General features: G+C 42.3%; 1 protein-coding gene across 8 annotated transcripts in view; it reads left to right on the forward strand.

Annotated features, from left to right (window-relative positions):
* Nucleotides 1-14695, forward strand: part of LOC149332751 (ninein-like protein) — a 554277-nt gene that overhangs the window by 117168 nt on the left and 422414 nt on the right. For 7 of the 8 annotated variants that reach the window (XM_089558330.1, XM_089558331.1, XM_089558332.1 and 4 more), the window contains exons 4-6: nucleotides 1762-1943; nucleotides 7639-8085; nucleotides 9376-9632. In XM_089558330.1, the coding sequence (XP_089414456.1) occupies nucleotides 1762-1943; nucleotides 7639-8085; nucleotides 9376-9632 (886 nt within the window). The remainder of the gene's footprint in view (nucleotides 1-1761; nucleotides 1944-7638; nucleotides 8086-9375; nucleotides 9633-14695) is intronic. The other variant, XM_089558333.1, reaches the window with a different exon arrangement.

Consider the following 14695-nt stretch of genomic DNA (forward strand, 5'->3'; position numbering starts at 1 on the left):
GAATTCATTAGAAATGCACTGCAGAACATGTTGTGAAGGGATCCGTGGGCTAGGTTTTGTGGAACAAAGTTGCAAGGGTCAGCAGTAGATTTTTATTAATGTGAACGTACAGGGTAGGTTAAAAGTTCCCATGCCGTGAGGTTTGCTTTTTGAGTTGTGTAGTGGGGCATTTACAACACCCCCAAAGCTCAATATCTTTTTAGGAGTAAGAGAAGGATCATTCTCACCTCTCAAAACTCCATAGACATGCCATGTGCCAGGATATACTGATAAATAGCAGACCCTATGGCCTAGAAACTTATTACCAACTCTGCACATTAGCTGCATGTTTCACAAAGCTGTGTTTAACAGATACAGGCTTTGTTGCCGATTCGTGGACCACTTCACACTTAACTGAAGCAGTCTTTTGGTGCTGAGTAGGACCCTGTTATGCTCCTGCCTTTCTGAAACTCTCGTGTGCTTACTATCGATGAGCCTCTATATCACCAGGAACATCTTTTTAAAGCAGGCTGGGGGCTGTTGCTGTGGGCCGCATACTTTTGACAAAGATTGAAAAGCTTCTAAAAGCAGTCATATGATTCGCTGCCAATTCAGAAAGCAAACTTCTGTGGTCGACATGCAACTCCATCTGTTGTCGCCTTACAGCTGCCATTGTTGCCAGGAAATCCTCCTCTCGGACTGGTTACAAGGGTGCAACGAGGCACCGTCGTGCTAGCTGTGAGAATTTGTGCAAAGCTTGTGTCTGCCAATGCATCCAGCTTTCTCAGGGCTGTTTCGTTATGCTTTGTACCATAAAGTTTTTTTTTTATTGGTCATAGCAGAGAAACTAGTTGAGTTGTTGAAGTCTATTCTTTTTATTTTTTTGTTGGGCAATTTTACACATTTGCTTAGTGGCAAGCATTGCTAGGTAGTATTCATTGCTGTTGCTCACTTTGCTTTTCCGGGCTTGTGCTTGAATTTCAGCTGCTTTGCACAAATAGTTAAGCCTAGTTTGTAGGTTTGTAGGATAGTAATAGTTATTTGCTTACCAATGAATGTATATGTAGATGTGCACATGACTGTAGATGTGCACTGTAGATGTGTACAATGTAGATGTGCACAATGTAGATGTGCACAATGTAGATGTGCACAATGTAGATGTGCACAATGTAGGTGTGCACAATGTAGATGTGCACAATGACTGTAGATGTGCACATTCATGCATTTAGTTCTTGGCAGATGAAGTTGTAAGCTTGTAGAGTCATAGCATTGCCTGATGCGGCTGTGGCTGTTTTGTCTGGCCTAGTCATTGTGTCATTGATATATAAGAGGACCAACAAAACTTTGTAATGTGTAACTGGGCTAAAGGATCAGGCTTGGGACTTATTTAGAAATGGAAGTCATAACCTTTCTCATGATGTCAGCAGAACTAGCATTAACAATCCATTTATAGTACATGAACAATTACTCATCTCTGAACTGTTTGTGAAGTTTGTTAGGAGCTGTTTGAACCCGGTGGGCATCATTAATTTTTTTTTTTTTCAGCACTGCTGTATCAGTTTTATTTCCCTGTACAACACAGAAACATCTTTTGCCTATTGTGCAAAATTTTAAACACATATTTAGGAAGACTGGTGTAGTTTCAATATAGTTCCTATAGTGCACACCGGAGATATATGCCTAGAGGTGCGTCGTATGCTGATATAATTCAGTGGTGCTTTGCTGCAGTGTCTTCCTTGACTGCCCGCTGAACTATTGTTTTCACGCTCTTTTGAATTTCAGATCGTGAGGTGTCCCCGAAGTATGTACTGGGCGAAAAGAAGTACGGTCGTAGGTCGAGGCCCGCTTCACAAGCTGACGTCGATGTGGAGATCTCTTCTGACGAGGACTTCAGTGCCGATGAGGTCTTGAGCCCAGCTTCAGCCGACAGTGTGAGCAGTGTGGCACCCAAAGCGGACTCCGGCGTAAGGAACCATAGTAGTGTTCATTCATTTTTGAGGCGGAAGCCTTTAATGCCTCATCATTGTAAGCAGTAGTTATCGACAGAAATGTCACACTTTTGAATTGGTCAAAATGGTCGTGACGTCACAGTGTGCGAATTTCAAACGGGGCCAATTCTACTTTGGCTAGTGACCATGTAACCAATTAAAGGGATTGTATAGTGATGCTCCATGTAAGTGGGACTGAGTTTAGTTAATTGTTTAATTACCCAATTAGCCTAATTAACCTTTCTAGCCAGGCGAGATGAATAAATAAAACCGAGTAGGAAATTGGCCGAGTTCGGCAATCGAACCCCGGTCTCCGGAGTGTGAGACAAGCATGGTAACCACTCCACCATACCAGCTCGATGGTTTGGAATAAACAAAGGCGTGTCTAGTGAATACGGTACCTTCGTTCACTCCAATCTTCCTCCCTTCCTGTTCCAGCGAGGTTTAGGTGTCCACCAAGATATGAGAGACAGATACATTTCTTTCCTCAAAAACCAATTTACCGATGAGCAAGGCGTAGAACCGAACTCCCTGGCATCGTTGCAAGACGCTGTCGCGTTTCACTCTTAAAGCGAAGCCTAACATCTTAACAACGCATCAGTTACACAAGCAACAACACCGCGCTTAAGGCTTTCGCCTCACCGCACTTTAGGTCAGCAAAGTGCCCCCCTGAAATTTTTTGTATGCAGAGGGAACTTTTGGCTTACGGGACACACGTGGCACCAGTACATCCGCCATCAAATGTTCACGGAACAAGACATGGGGGAGAAATGTTGTTTCTTTGCATTCAGAATTCATTGCTTGAGATTTAATGGTGCAATGAGTGGCTCGCATTCTTGGAATTAGGCTACATATGTCAAATCCAAGCTGTGTGAAAACATGGCATTGATATTAATTTTTGTTCCACTAATATTATATGTTCTCTAAACTTTTGACTTTAAGAAGAAAGTTAGGCTTTATTGGTCCCCAAAAAATATAAAAAACATCATAAATGTACAGATGAGGGTCCCAAAGTCAAAGACTGCACTGGGACCCTCGATAAATCATTAATACAAGAAATGGTTACAGCATAGTTAGCGGATAAATACAAAATACAGAAAATATCAAATCAATACTTCACAAAAACAAGGTCAAAAATCACAATAATGCAGGTAATGTACACAAAATGAGAATAACACATCAGCATTCCAATAAAAATACTTTGAGCTTGTTTTTGAATTCAGGTAAGGAAATTGATGTTTTTAGATTGGACGGCAATGTGTTCCAAATTGAAATGGCTTGAAACGACGACGGCGATTTACCATAATTGGTATGGACTTTGGGGAGCAGAAAATTGTTTCTTGCTGCAAGTCTGGTAGGGTTGTGATTAATGAGCTGAATGGGGTCTACAAACTGAAAATGTAGGGTGCCATGTAGTAATCTAAAGAACATGATTGCAAGGTGATACTGGAAAAGCTGGACTGGTAAAATACTGTGCTCCTGTAGTAAAGAACGAGCATTAGTTGCGAAAGGGCTACGGGCAATAATGCGGATGGCCTGGTTTTGTAAGTGTTGCAGAGACGATAAATGGAAATGATAAGTATTTCCCCATGCAATAATCCCATAAGTGATGTGACTATGTATGAAGGCATAATACAAAGATAGGAGTAGGTTGCATGGAAAATATGGACGCGCCTTAATTAGAGCTCTGATGCCAAACATAGATCTTTTTTTTTGATGAGCGATATGGACGAAAAATTTAAGAGTTGAATCAAGAATAACGCCGAGGAAGTTGGTGTTATCAGAAGCCGGAATATTACAAGAACAAAGGTTTAACGTTTAAAGTTTAACGTGCCTACACAGATAGAAAGCAAACTTTAGCTTTGTTTATTAATGCCTGGTGAAAGCACAAGAATATGGGAAGGAGAAAATGAAGTATATATACAGAGGCTATAGATAAAAGACAAGGCAGCAAATCTAATGGCACATTTTTATAACAGGATTTTGCATGCATTGGTTGGTGTGGCAGTGCTTTGGAAAGGGTTGTTGTCTTGAGGGGCTACGAGATTGTTGGTACATCATACAAAGGTCTTTCAAAAAGTAACACACGTAATCCACTATAATTCGGCAATGGTAAGCACTAGGGAAATGAAATTTCTTAGGTATATGCATTAAAGCTTTTGTTTTTTAAAATGCCACTGAATATGTGATCTATTTGAATCTCTGCACTGCAGCCATCTTTATCTCTATGACACGGTTGCGCATTCGTAAAGTTCTTCAGGTTTTTCATTACACCACTTTCTCACACATGCAATGAGCTCATCATCTCGAACCTGCTAGCAACTCAGATGAATTTACAATCATCCAAACAGATAATAATCTGATAGCACTTCATGAGTGAATTACTTCATGAAAAAATTCTGGGCAATCTCGCTAGAAAATTTGCTGAAGGTCATCAGACGCATTGTTCCTGATTTGCATCATCTCCCTTGTCAAGTGCCATGAACCCAGCGAGCACAGATTTTTCTGTATCCAAATCATTCGATTAGAATTAAGATGGGTCCTTTTGCCATATCTGTCTGTTCCATGATCTGTCTTGTAGAGCTGCATTTGTCATTTTGAATGAGTTCATGAATGACTGATGCCTTTTCATCAGTTGTGTTGCCTGACGGCCTACCTGAATGGGGCAGGACATGGGTACTGCAATCATCACTCCGAAATTTCTGAAGCCATCGAAGCTCAGAACTTCGATCCTTTGTGTTGTCTCTTAGACTGGCAACAGATTACTGTGAATCAATGTTGCTGAGTTATCGATGGATTTGTTGAAGAATTCAATCATTGCATGTTGCAATTGTAGGGTGTCATGTTGGTCATCCATAGTAGCTTACAAGACATAACAGGAAACAAAAATTAGGTAAGGATTAGGGTATCAAGTATCACTTCTTATGCTTACAAAATTCATTTACCTAGTGCTTACCGTTATCGAGACACAGTGGATCATGTGTTACTTTTTGACCGATCCTTGTTTATTCAATTCAGTCAACTTTATTTTAAACATTTCACAATGTTGACGGCCACCCAGGCAAAAAGCTGTAGCAACAGCTTGACGAGGCCTGGGAGCCGGCAGCAGGCAACAGTGATAGCAGCGCAGAAAATTCTATACAAGATATTTATTGCTATATTTAAAAAAAAAACAGTCACGTTTTAGCAAAAATTTTTAAAAATAAGAGGTGGAGTAAATGTATAAAAAGATATCAAGGCATTATTAAAGACTATAGCGTTAACATGCACACAATACTGCAACAAAACCGATAATTGCGCACATGAGACGTTACACTGACATGTGTGTGTTTTTATTGCACGTGCTACCATTTTACACCAGAAACAGCAAAACACAGGTTGCTCCAGAAACATTGAACACAGAATTTTGCGTGTTAATAGAGCATTATTAAAACTAGGTAGACTGAGCTTATTTAGTAACACAGGCACTGTACAGCTTAATGACTGGAGAAGGTAATTAGTTCTTTACACCAGAAACAGCAAAACACGGGTCACTCCAGAAACATTGAACACAGAATTTTGCGTGTTAATGGAGCATTATTAAAACTAGGTAGACTGAGCTTATTTAGTAACACAGGCACTGTACAGCTTAATGACTGCAGGAGGTAATTAGTTCGGTGGTGTGGAATCAACCATTTTTCATGGGCACGTGTTTTAGAAATATTGCAGCATATATTTAAATGAAATTAGCCCTTTGTATCCCAATGTCCACGTATGTGCACATTGGGATACGAACTGTTAACAGCGTACTGAACGGAGAGATACAAGAAAATATATACATGGACACTGACTGGCAACCGTCTTTATGATGAGGATGCGAGTATGTACAAACCGTCTTTATGATGAGGATGCGAGTATGTACAGGCTGGTTGTAAAAGTACAAGCAAAATGGAGGCAGGTTACTCGGAGACCGCGCTTCACGAAAACATATATATGCGACTTCGTTCTCAGAAAGGCAGAGGGATGATGTATTGATCTACTTGTCGCTTTAAAATTTTATGATGAAAGCTTCATAGATTTTGGACACTGTCTTTTCAGAAAGTCTTGCAGTAACCTGACATTCTTCTGGCTTGGGGGTGCACCAGCATTTTTAGCAGTGGATTGTCAGGTTTATGTGTGCATTGTCTTTTAGCGAATAAACATGCTCAAAGAGGTACTCACTGATGCATCTGCCAATCTCTCCAATATAAGACTTGCCGCTTAACAAGGAAAGGTTGTAGACAAGTTTTACATTGGTATTCTATGTTTTTCTGAGCCTGCTGACGCAGTCTGGTTTTCGTGGTTTCTGGTTGAATGATGATTTGAAAATATGACTCATTTAAGTTGCCAACCTCCAGCTCCTTATATTTTGGCCTTTTTTCAGTCCATGTTATTTTAGAAAATTAGGAAAAGTATAACCTTATGAAATGAATATCTTCCTGTGTCTTGAAGCGAGGCACAAAAGTTGACCCAGTTTGGGCACTTCAGGAGAGAAGGGCACAAATTTTCAAGGCTATTAGCCAGCTCTCCATAACTAGTAGGGAATTGGTCGTTAAAAGAAATGTGTAATTGATGTTTGATAGCATTGCACAGTTCGAAGACAAAATGCGCTTTCTTCATTTGTGTTATCTTACTGCGTAACTACGATTTAGGCACCCCATTTCATATTGCTCTTGCTAGTATGAATGGTGCTGATATGATGCTCTGGTGAAGAAATTGATTGCTTTATTGTGTCCTATTATCTGTATGTAGTAAGACAACTGGGCCAGTACAATGTAAGGATTCTGCAACTGATTCCATGTCATTTTTTAAATTCTTGCCCTTCACCATTGACTGATGTGATGCCACGCTCAGTGTTTGCTCTTCTTTATTGGCTGAAGCCTAGGGCATGGTGTCACTTCAGACAGTGGCAGAGGGTGGAAAATTGCAAAATGGAATTGCTTTTTGAAGGAACCATTGCACTACACCGACCTTGTTTTCATTAAGCAGCTTATGTCAGGGGAAAAAAAGAAAGATAATCTAACTGAAAAACATCCCACATATTTGGTATTTTCTACCTTTTTCTGGCTGCTGATACTGTTATCAGTGAGGTGTTATGGCCCTGTGGGTTAGTAGTAATCAACCATGAGCTGTCAGGTTACAAAAATGTGGCAAGAAGATTAAATGAAGGGCTTGAAATGTTGCAGCGCTGTTATTTGATATTATGCTTTGCCTCTTCATAATTCCAGAGCTCTGCATTTATATGTTGCAAGAGTTTTTTTCCTTTCATGAGTGTTTCTTTTAAACTTTTTTCATATGTACAGTCGGGGACAAAAGTCTCCGGACCACGTGTTCCTCAAACGAAGCTTATAGCTCTACTACCAGACAGCGGCTGGAGACCGTACTTGTGGATATGAAAGAACAAAAATGTAACTTTTACCTCCACGAGTGTGGTCTCCAGGCGCCGACTAATAACAGAGCTATCGGCTTCGTTAGAGGAACACGTGGTCCGGAGACTTTTGTCCCTGTCTGTACCTTAGAGGTTCACATATAGACGAATGTTCGTGAAATTCTTTAGTCTTTTGTTCCAAAGTCGTTCAGTGCCATAAGTCCTGGCTGCTTTGTGATCATATATAAGCTAATATATGTGTTTGTGTTCATTTTTCTGATGCAGGAGACGCAGCCAAAAACATCATCAGGTGCAGCCAACGCACCCGCAACCATCCTGCCTGCAGGTGGCACACAGTCTTATCCGGAAAGTGGCTTCGAGGATGCTGGACACTTTACGGGAAAATTTTCCTCTAGTGACTTCCTCTCTTCGTCGTGCCTTGCGAAGGACGTCATGGAGGGCATCCGGGACCTTGCATCTGAAGGGCCCGTAATGCCTCCAGCATCATTTGCGGCTGGTTTTGACATTGCGTCGTCTCCAATGTTTGGACAGTCGTTCACCGTGGGTGGTGGATCGGAGTCCGCCGAGTCAAGCCTGACACTCCTAGAGACTAATCCGGAAGAGTACCTACGTGCAACTTGGCGCAAGCTCAACGTTGGAAGCGACGGTTACCTTCATGTTGATGAGCTGGCGGGTGTCTGCGAACACATTGGTATGGAGATGGATGAAGAGGTATGTTAATGGTGAAAGTTTTGCTGTTTTGCATTCTGTCAAACTATTCAAGCAAAGATCATATGAAAGAGGACAAGTTGTAGGCAGGCTACGTGGCTAGTGCCGGTTAAGGCTTGTTACCTGGCAAATTAGAAACACTGTCACAGGACGGTTATGCACGTGGCAAGCAACTTGCCGTATACTTTCATTTTTAAATTACCCTAAACCTCAGCATTGGAACGTGTGTGAAGTTTTTCCCACTTGTGGGCACTTTTGGCCACTTAGAGATTCTTGGCTAAGCACAAAGTGCTTGTGCTTATATGACTACAGGTCAGTGTTGTGTACACTAAGCAAGGCGTACTGACGAAGCACCATGCAATGAAAGTTTTTAACACTGGTTTTACTTTCTGCTTTCTAGCATAACTGCCCCTCATATGTGACGCTACTTGCGTTTTGACTTTTCACCAAGAGCTGATGTCTTTCTGATTACTAATGAATGCATTCGCTACCTCGCACTGTTGCTATATATGTGCATCCTGTAGAAAATAAACAAGTACATCCTGAATGAAAAAGAGTGCAAAAAACAAGATGAAAGGGGAGATTCACATGGTATGAACTACATTTTCCTGATAAGTGTGAAACATCCACATTGTCATAAACGAACACACCTCAGGGTTAGAGATGTCACAGTTTTCGCTGTTGTCTTTTACACACGTTAAAGAAGTGTAGACACATAATTTTGGTTGCATGTTTTTTTATTTTCAATGACACTTAAGACATTAGTGTGCTTGGATCACTGCATGGTATTTGCCTACAACAGCTAAATAATTTCAAAGTAAAATTTTCTCTCGTGCTGTTTTGGTTTCACTTTCAACAGCACTGTGATGTCAAAGGATTGTAGAGGTCACGTGAACACCGCCGCGGTGGCTCAGCGGTTATGGTGCTCGGCTGCTGACCCGAAAGACGCGGGTTCGATCCCGGGCGCGGCGGTTGAATTTCTTTGGAGGAGAAATTCTAGAGGCCTGTGTACTGTGCGATGTCAGTGCACGTTAAAGAACCCCAGGTGGTCGAAATTTCCGGAGCCCTCCACTACGGCGTCTCTCATAGCCTGAGTCGCTTTGGGACATTAAACCCTATAAACCAAACCAAACCAGGTCATGTGAGGCTTGAAAAAACCATGTAATCACTGCTTCTTCATTCATTGAGATTCTGGCTCCTGAAACAGGCTGGATTTAGCATTTTTGTGAATTCAAACGATGAAGCAGCAAACACATCTTAAGAATGCCGGTTCGTTGCCTTCTTTCTTTGCAGATGATTGGTCAGTTGTTCCACACTCTGGACTCTGACCAAGATGGGAAGATCAGCTTTCAGGAGTTTCTTCAGGGCATGTTTCAACATGGACGGCCCCCTGGCAGTCGAAGCGTCACGCCACCGCCCTTGGCGTCTCCTCTGCCGGTCGTGACACCGTCCCCAACTCCATGCACCAAGCCACATCGTGGTGCCTCTGAACGTGGTGCCTCCAAAGCAGCTGGCTCTCCGGGCCATCATCGCCACCACCCTGGCTACCGGTGAATTTCTTTCAATGTTTCTGAAGAAGCAAAATGGTTCAAAAAATTGGGATGACTAAAGTATGTTCACAAGGCTGATCAGCGCCAACTACCCAGCTGATTTTATTTCATCACAACAATAGCTTTTAATGAAACCAGTGCCCAAATCCTGCCACAGCGTAGGTGTCCATGCTGCAAAGGAGTGTGAGGCGGGTAAAAGTATAGAAGAGGATAAGGGGCTGGAGGGGTGCTGCTTGTGCAATATGGTTTCCTTTTATTCTCATTGGTTTGGTTTTATTGTGGTTAACGTCCCAAAGTGACTCAGGCTATGAGGGACGCCGTAGTGGAGGGCTCCGGAAATTTCGACCACCTGGGGTTCTCTAATGTGCACTGACATCGCACAGCACATGGGCCTCTAGAATTTCGCCTCCATTGAAATTCGACCGCTGCAGCCGGGATCGAACCCGCGTCTTTCGGGCCAGCAGCCGAGCGCCGTAACCATTGAGCCACCGCGGCAGGGATTTTATTCTGATTGTTTTTTTTTTGCACAAGAGGTAATGAAAGAGTTAAAATGTCCTTGATTTCAATAAACTGGTCAATGTGTACTCAATACCACGTAACCCGAGAACCCAGCAGCAGCTATTACATTGTGTTAAACAATTGATGAAAAATTATTCTCATTGTTTTCATCAATTGTTTAACACAATGTTATAGCTGCTGCTGGGTTCTCGGGTTACTTGGTATTGAGTACACATTGATCAGTTTATTGAAATCAAGGACATTTTCTCTCTTTCGTTACCTCTTGTGAAAAATGGCTGTTTTTGATAAGTCTCGTACAGAATTTTTTCTGAAAAAATATTTGAGGTGTAAAAAAGTGCACATCACATGAAAATGATGGAATTAGAATGTGCTTTCTGAAGACATTCATTCTAATACAAATATTTGATGTGAATATTTTGCAAAAAATCGCCAGGCAAAGAAAAGTTGAAAATTAAGAAAAAAAATTGCTTTGGCTAGATAACATCTCTTGGGGAAAAAATCTATTCTAGAACAAACAAAATGTTTCAAATTTGTTTAAAAAGTGGCTGCTAAAAGTATGAAAATGTACAAAATGTTTTATGACACTGCAATAAAAAGTCTATTTTCAGTGTGTCCTTCAGTTAATTGTTTTTATAATACATGAAAATATAGGTTGGTAAATCTGCTTTTTAGCTAAGAATGTTTTTTTAAGAATCTGAAGAAATTTTCTGAACACAAAAAGTATATCCACTATAACATTTGTGACGATTAACTCGCATGAAATGAAAAATGATAATAATATACTTGAAAAGACTGCAGAATACTTTGGTTTTACAATATTGGAAGATGCTTTGGAAGATTTGGAACCAGTCGGAGGATGTCCACAGGTTTTGTGAGCCGCCTCGGGATATTACGCAGCGTCAATCCTCGGTCGATGCCTGGATTTCTGCTGTGCGAGTGGTCTATTCTTCTTTCGGTGTATGGAAGTAAATCTGCCCATATGATGCTGAGACACTACATAAACCAGAATTATCATTCATGGCATCAATGTGATGCGTGAACTGGCTTCAGGAATGAACAAAAAGACAAAAAGCGGAAAACAAAACTTAGGGGCGAACAGCTGCTGACGTTCTGTGCTGAGGTTGTGGAGTTTCATCACTCGAGTCATAACCCGACGGTGTGGTCTTATTCTCAGAATCACTGCTGCTTGATGCATCGAAAATTTGATGTTAAAAAACTTTCGATTATTCGAAGTTTCCAAATGTTTGAACGTCTTCAGATGTTTGGCAGAGACTTAATATTGCAGACTTTCGTCAATTCTATCCTGAAGAGACTGCAGTGCCCTGGTGACTTATCCGAGTATCACACAGAAATGCCTGGGAAACAGTCGAAATTTTTATATTTATCAAAGTGGTCTGTGATAGTGACCAAAAGTGTGGGCTTCACAAAGCATTCTCTCTTTTCGCCTTGCCTCCGCGTGAATATCAGTTCTCTGTGGCGATGCAAAAGCTGCATCGCCACGGGGGATAGCCTTAAGTTGGCACTCATGGAGGACTATGGAGGAAGCTTAACGACAGAGAACCGCCGCTACAGCTGCAAAGCAAAGCCATAGGGTGGACTACAGGTACACCTACCTTGCTGTGGAAATTACTAGCGACTGACACTACATACGCGATTATGAAGTTCAACTACATGCGAAAGCAGTGAAGAAGCGAGCATATATAACATCTAGAATGCTATGGGCGTTCAACCATTCGACACAGTGAGGGTGCTCTGGAAACTTGGGTGGTGATGCCCGGACTAACCTTCGGCAACACCGTGCTGTGTGCCTTGTTGGGGATACGACAAGCTTTCGAGTCTCATCAATGCGACGTGGGGCGGCTGGCTTTACGAGTTCACAGGGGAGTCACAATAAAGGAGTCCAAGGCTGCATAAGATGGTCGTTTTTCAAGGCACAAAAGAACATCACCAAGCTTTCTTTTGAGCATCGACAGGGTGCACTGTCTGACGGCAGATGAGCCAGGGAAGTGTATAAGTGCACTACTCTGCGTTAGACAAACGCTAAATGAAAACTCAAAAACATGGAGACTAGGAGAGCGGTATGGTGTGCAACAAGCCATATTCACTGAAGTCCTGGAGCTCGCATGGGCCAGGGAACTATGGAAGAAAGTCAAATTAACAGAAGAAAACAGATGGCATGGTGCAGCACTGAAAAAGCCATCGCTGACTCACGCTGTACTGAAGTTTGAAGAACATCAGCAAGGAAACCATGCACGACAACTCCCGGGGAAGTGGACTTCTTTGTGAGGCAAGGAGTTGGTTGCTGCGAACGAAATCACTCCAGGTCAGATATACAGAGGAACTAGATATTCAATGCCTCAGATGAGATGTGACTGAGGAGGCAATACAACATGTCATCATCGACTGCCTCAACTTACGGCCCACACCTGCGACTACATCAGCAACGCCATCCTCACGAGTGCCTACGACTCTGTTAGCTCTATGCATGACACCCATGGAGATGCTTGTGATGTCACTTGGGCTGAGGCATGCGGCCAACATGAATGTAGTGGAAACCATGAAGTGCTATCTTGAAGCCTGCTGGCAGACGGGCCGGAAGGATAGTAGTGAACTAGGACTTCCTGACCCACTTCTTTCTTTGTTTCTGATTTCTTTTGAATTTTTAATGGCTTGATTCGGTAGGCTGTAATCACCTGATAGAAAAGGAAATGGCTGCAACAGCATTATGTACCACTGTCGTCATCCTAAATTACTGAATCCTAATCTGCCTAAACTACAGCACCCTAGTCTACCGAACCCAAAATGCAAGTGGCTTGCATTGTTGATTAAAAGCCATGCTTGCTGTGCCTGTGATGCTGTTTCTATAGCAGTTTGCCTTGCCATCCATCCGAGTTGAATGCGTGCAACCAGGATGTTGGCTGCCAGTGACGAGCTATGATGCCAGTCGGAGAAGAATGTGGAAAGAGACTTCTTTGCGAGTTTGACTCATGACCCTCGTCATTAAGGGTGCAGTGTCAGTTGTGAAAACATTGTTCTAGAAACGCCGACTGGAATGACTGTGACACTTCAAAATCATCTTAAGCAGCATCCATCGCTAATGGCAGACTACTAGAGAAGAGCCGTGAAAGTGTTTTTGAAGACTCGACCAATGCTGTGTGCTTTAGCTCATAAACATCAGCCTCTGCCTGAAAAGAAAGAAAATGCACTTCATCTAAATGTTCCAGAGATGTTTGTTTTGATCTTCAGCCATATAGGATCATGAAGACAGCAGCTTCAGAGCACTAATGAAAGATGTGGTGTAGATATACCTTGCCGTCTCATTCAAAACTATAGCATGCTTGGCCCACTTCTGTATAATGACGCAAGAACAAAGGTGAGAGTCGAGCTCCGTAATGCTGTTGAAGTTGGCGCAGGCACTTTCACCTTCACCAGTGAAGTTTGGAGTTCATGTGCTAACAAGAGCTTTTTAAGCATAACTTGTCACTTTCTCACTCCGTAGTTTGAGATGACACCGTTCACCTTAAACACACACCTTACGCCTAAAGCTCATTCATCTAATAACATTACCGCTTTATTGGAGTATGTGTCAAATGGGAAATACCCCTGTACGGTGGGCGGAGTCGACCAACGCGTGAAGTGCCTTTCAGCCAGCTCCGTGGAGGCTTTGCTTTCGCTTTATTTTGATTTTAGGTTTCCGTGAATAAATAGTTTTATTCGCAGATGATATAACCGCAAAATAAGCCCACAGAAATAAAAATAGGTGCAGATTTTTTGCTTCTACGGATTGCTACGTATTACTCCGCTGATGGCAGAGTGGCAAGCCGCCACAGGACTGGGTGAAAGGCACTTCACGTGTTGGTCGACTCCGCCCACCGTACAGGGAGAATTAAAAAAAAAAGGCGGGAGCCGAACGTTAATTCAATTCAATTAGGGAAAATGGCCACACAGGGCAATAAATCAAGGTTTCTAAGAATGCTCGGAACGAGTAGATTGAGTTCCCGCGGCAAAACGACGAGTTCAGATTCCTCTTCACTGCACCTTTAAGACAAGATGGAACATTCAGTTCCTCATGCTTTCGCTGTTGCTTAAGCTCAGAGGAAAGCCTTCATAGTTTAGCTTGCCTCCCCTCACACAACTGTTGATCATTTGGACTTTTCGTAGTGGAGAGATGCAACTGAATTTGTGGAGTCACTCAGGCCACTGTATGAAGCAACTGTGATTTGAAGCACTGAAAAATGCCCCTCACTTTCATGCCAGATTCCAGTTTTTTCCGGGATGATACGCTGTCTTGAAGCTACAGACAGCAACAGTAGTTTTGCTAAAAGCCTTCGAAGTCTCTCAAGGCTTGTTTGCTGAGTACTTATTTGATGGAGTGACCTGTATGGCAATGCTCTTAGACCCACAGTTCAAAGCTGCAGTTCATTATGCATCTGACCATACGATATGGCTCAAGGATCTTGTGGCAAGAGAACTTCAGGTGGTTGAAGTGGAACCCAGTGAAGATGCTGTCAAGTCACCACCAACGTCGTGCCATTTGGTGGCAT

The sequence above is a fragment of the Amblyomma mixtum genome, chromosome 8 (genome assembly GCF_055824585.1).
Source record: "Amblyomma mixtum isolate Tamu chromosome 8, ASM5582458v1, whole genome shotgun sequence".
Classification (NCBI taxonomy): Eukaryota; Metazoa; Arthropoda; class Arachnida; order Ixodida; family Ixodidae; genus Amblyomma; species Amblyomma mixtum.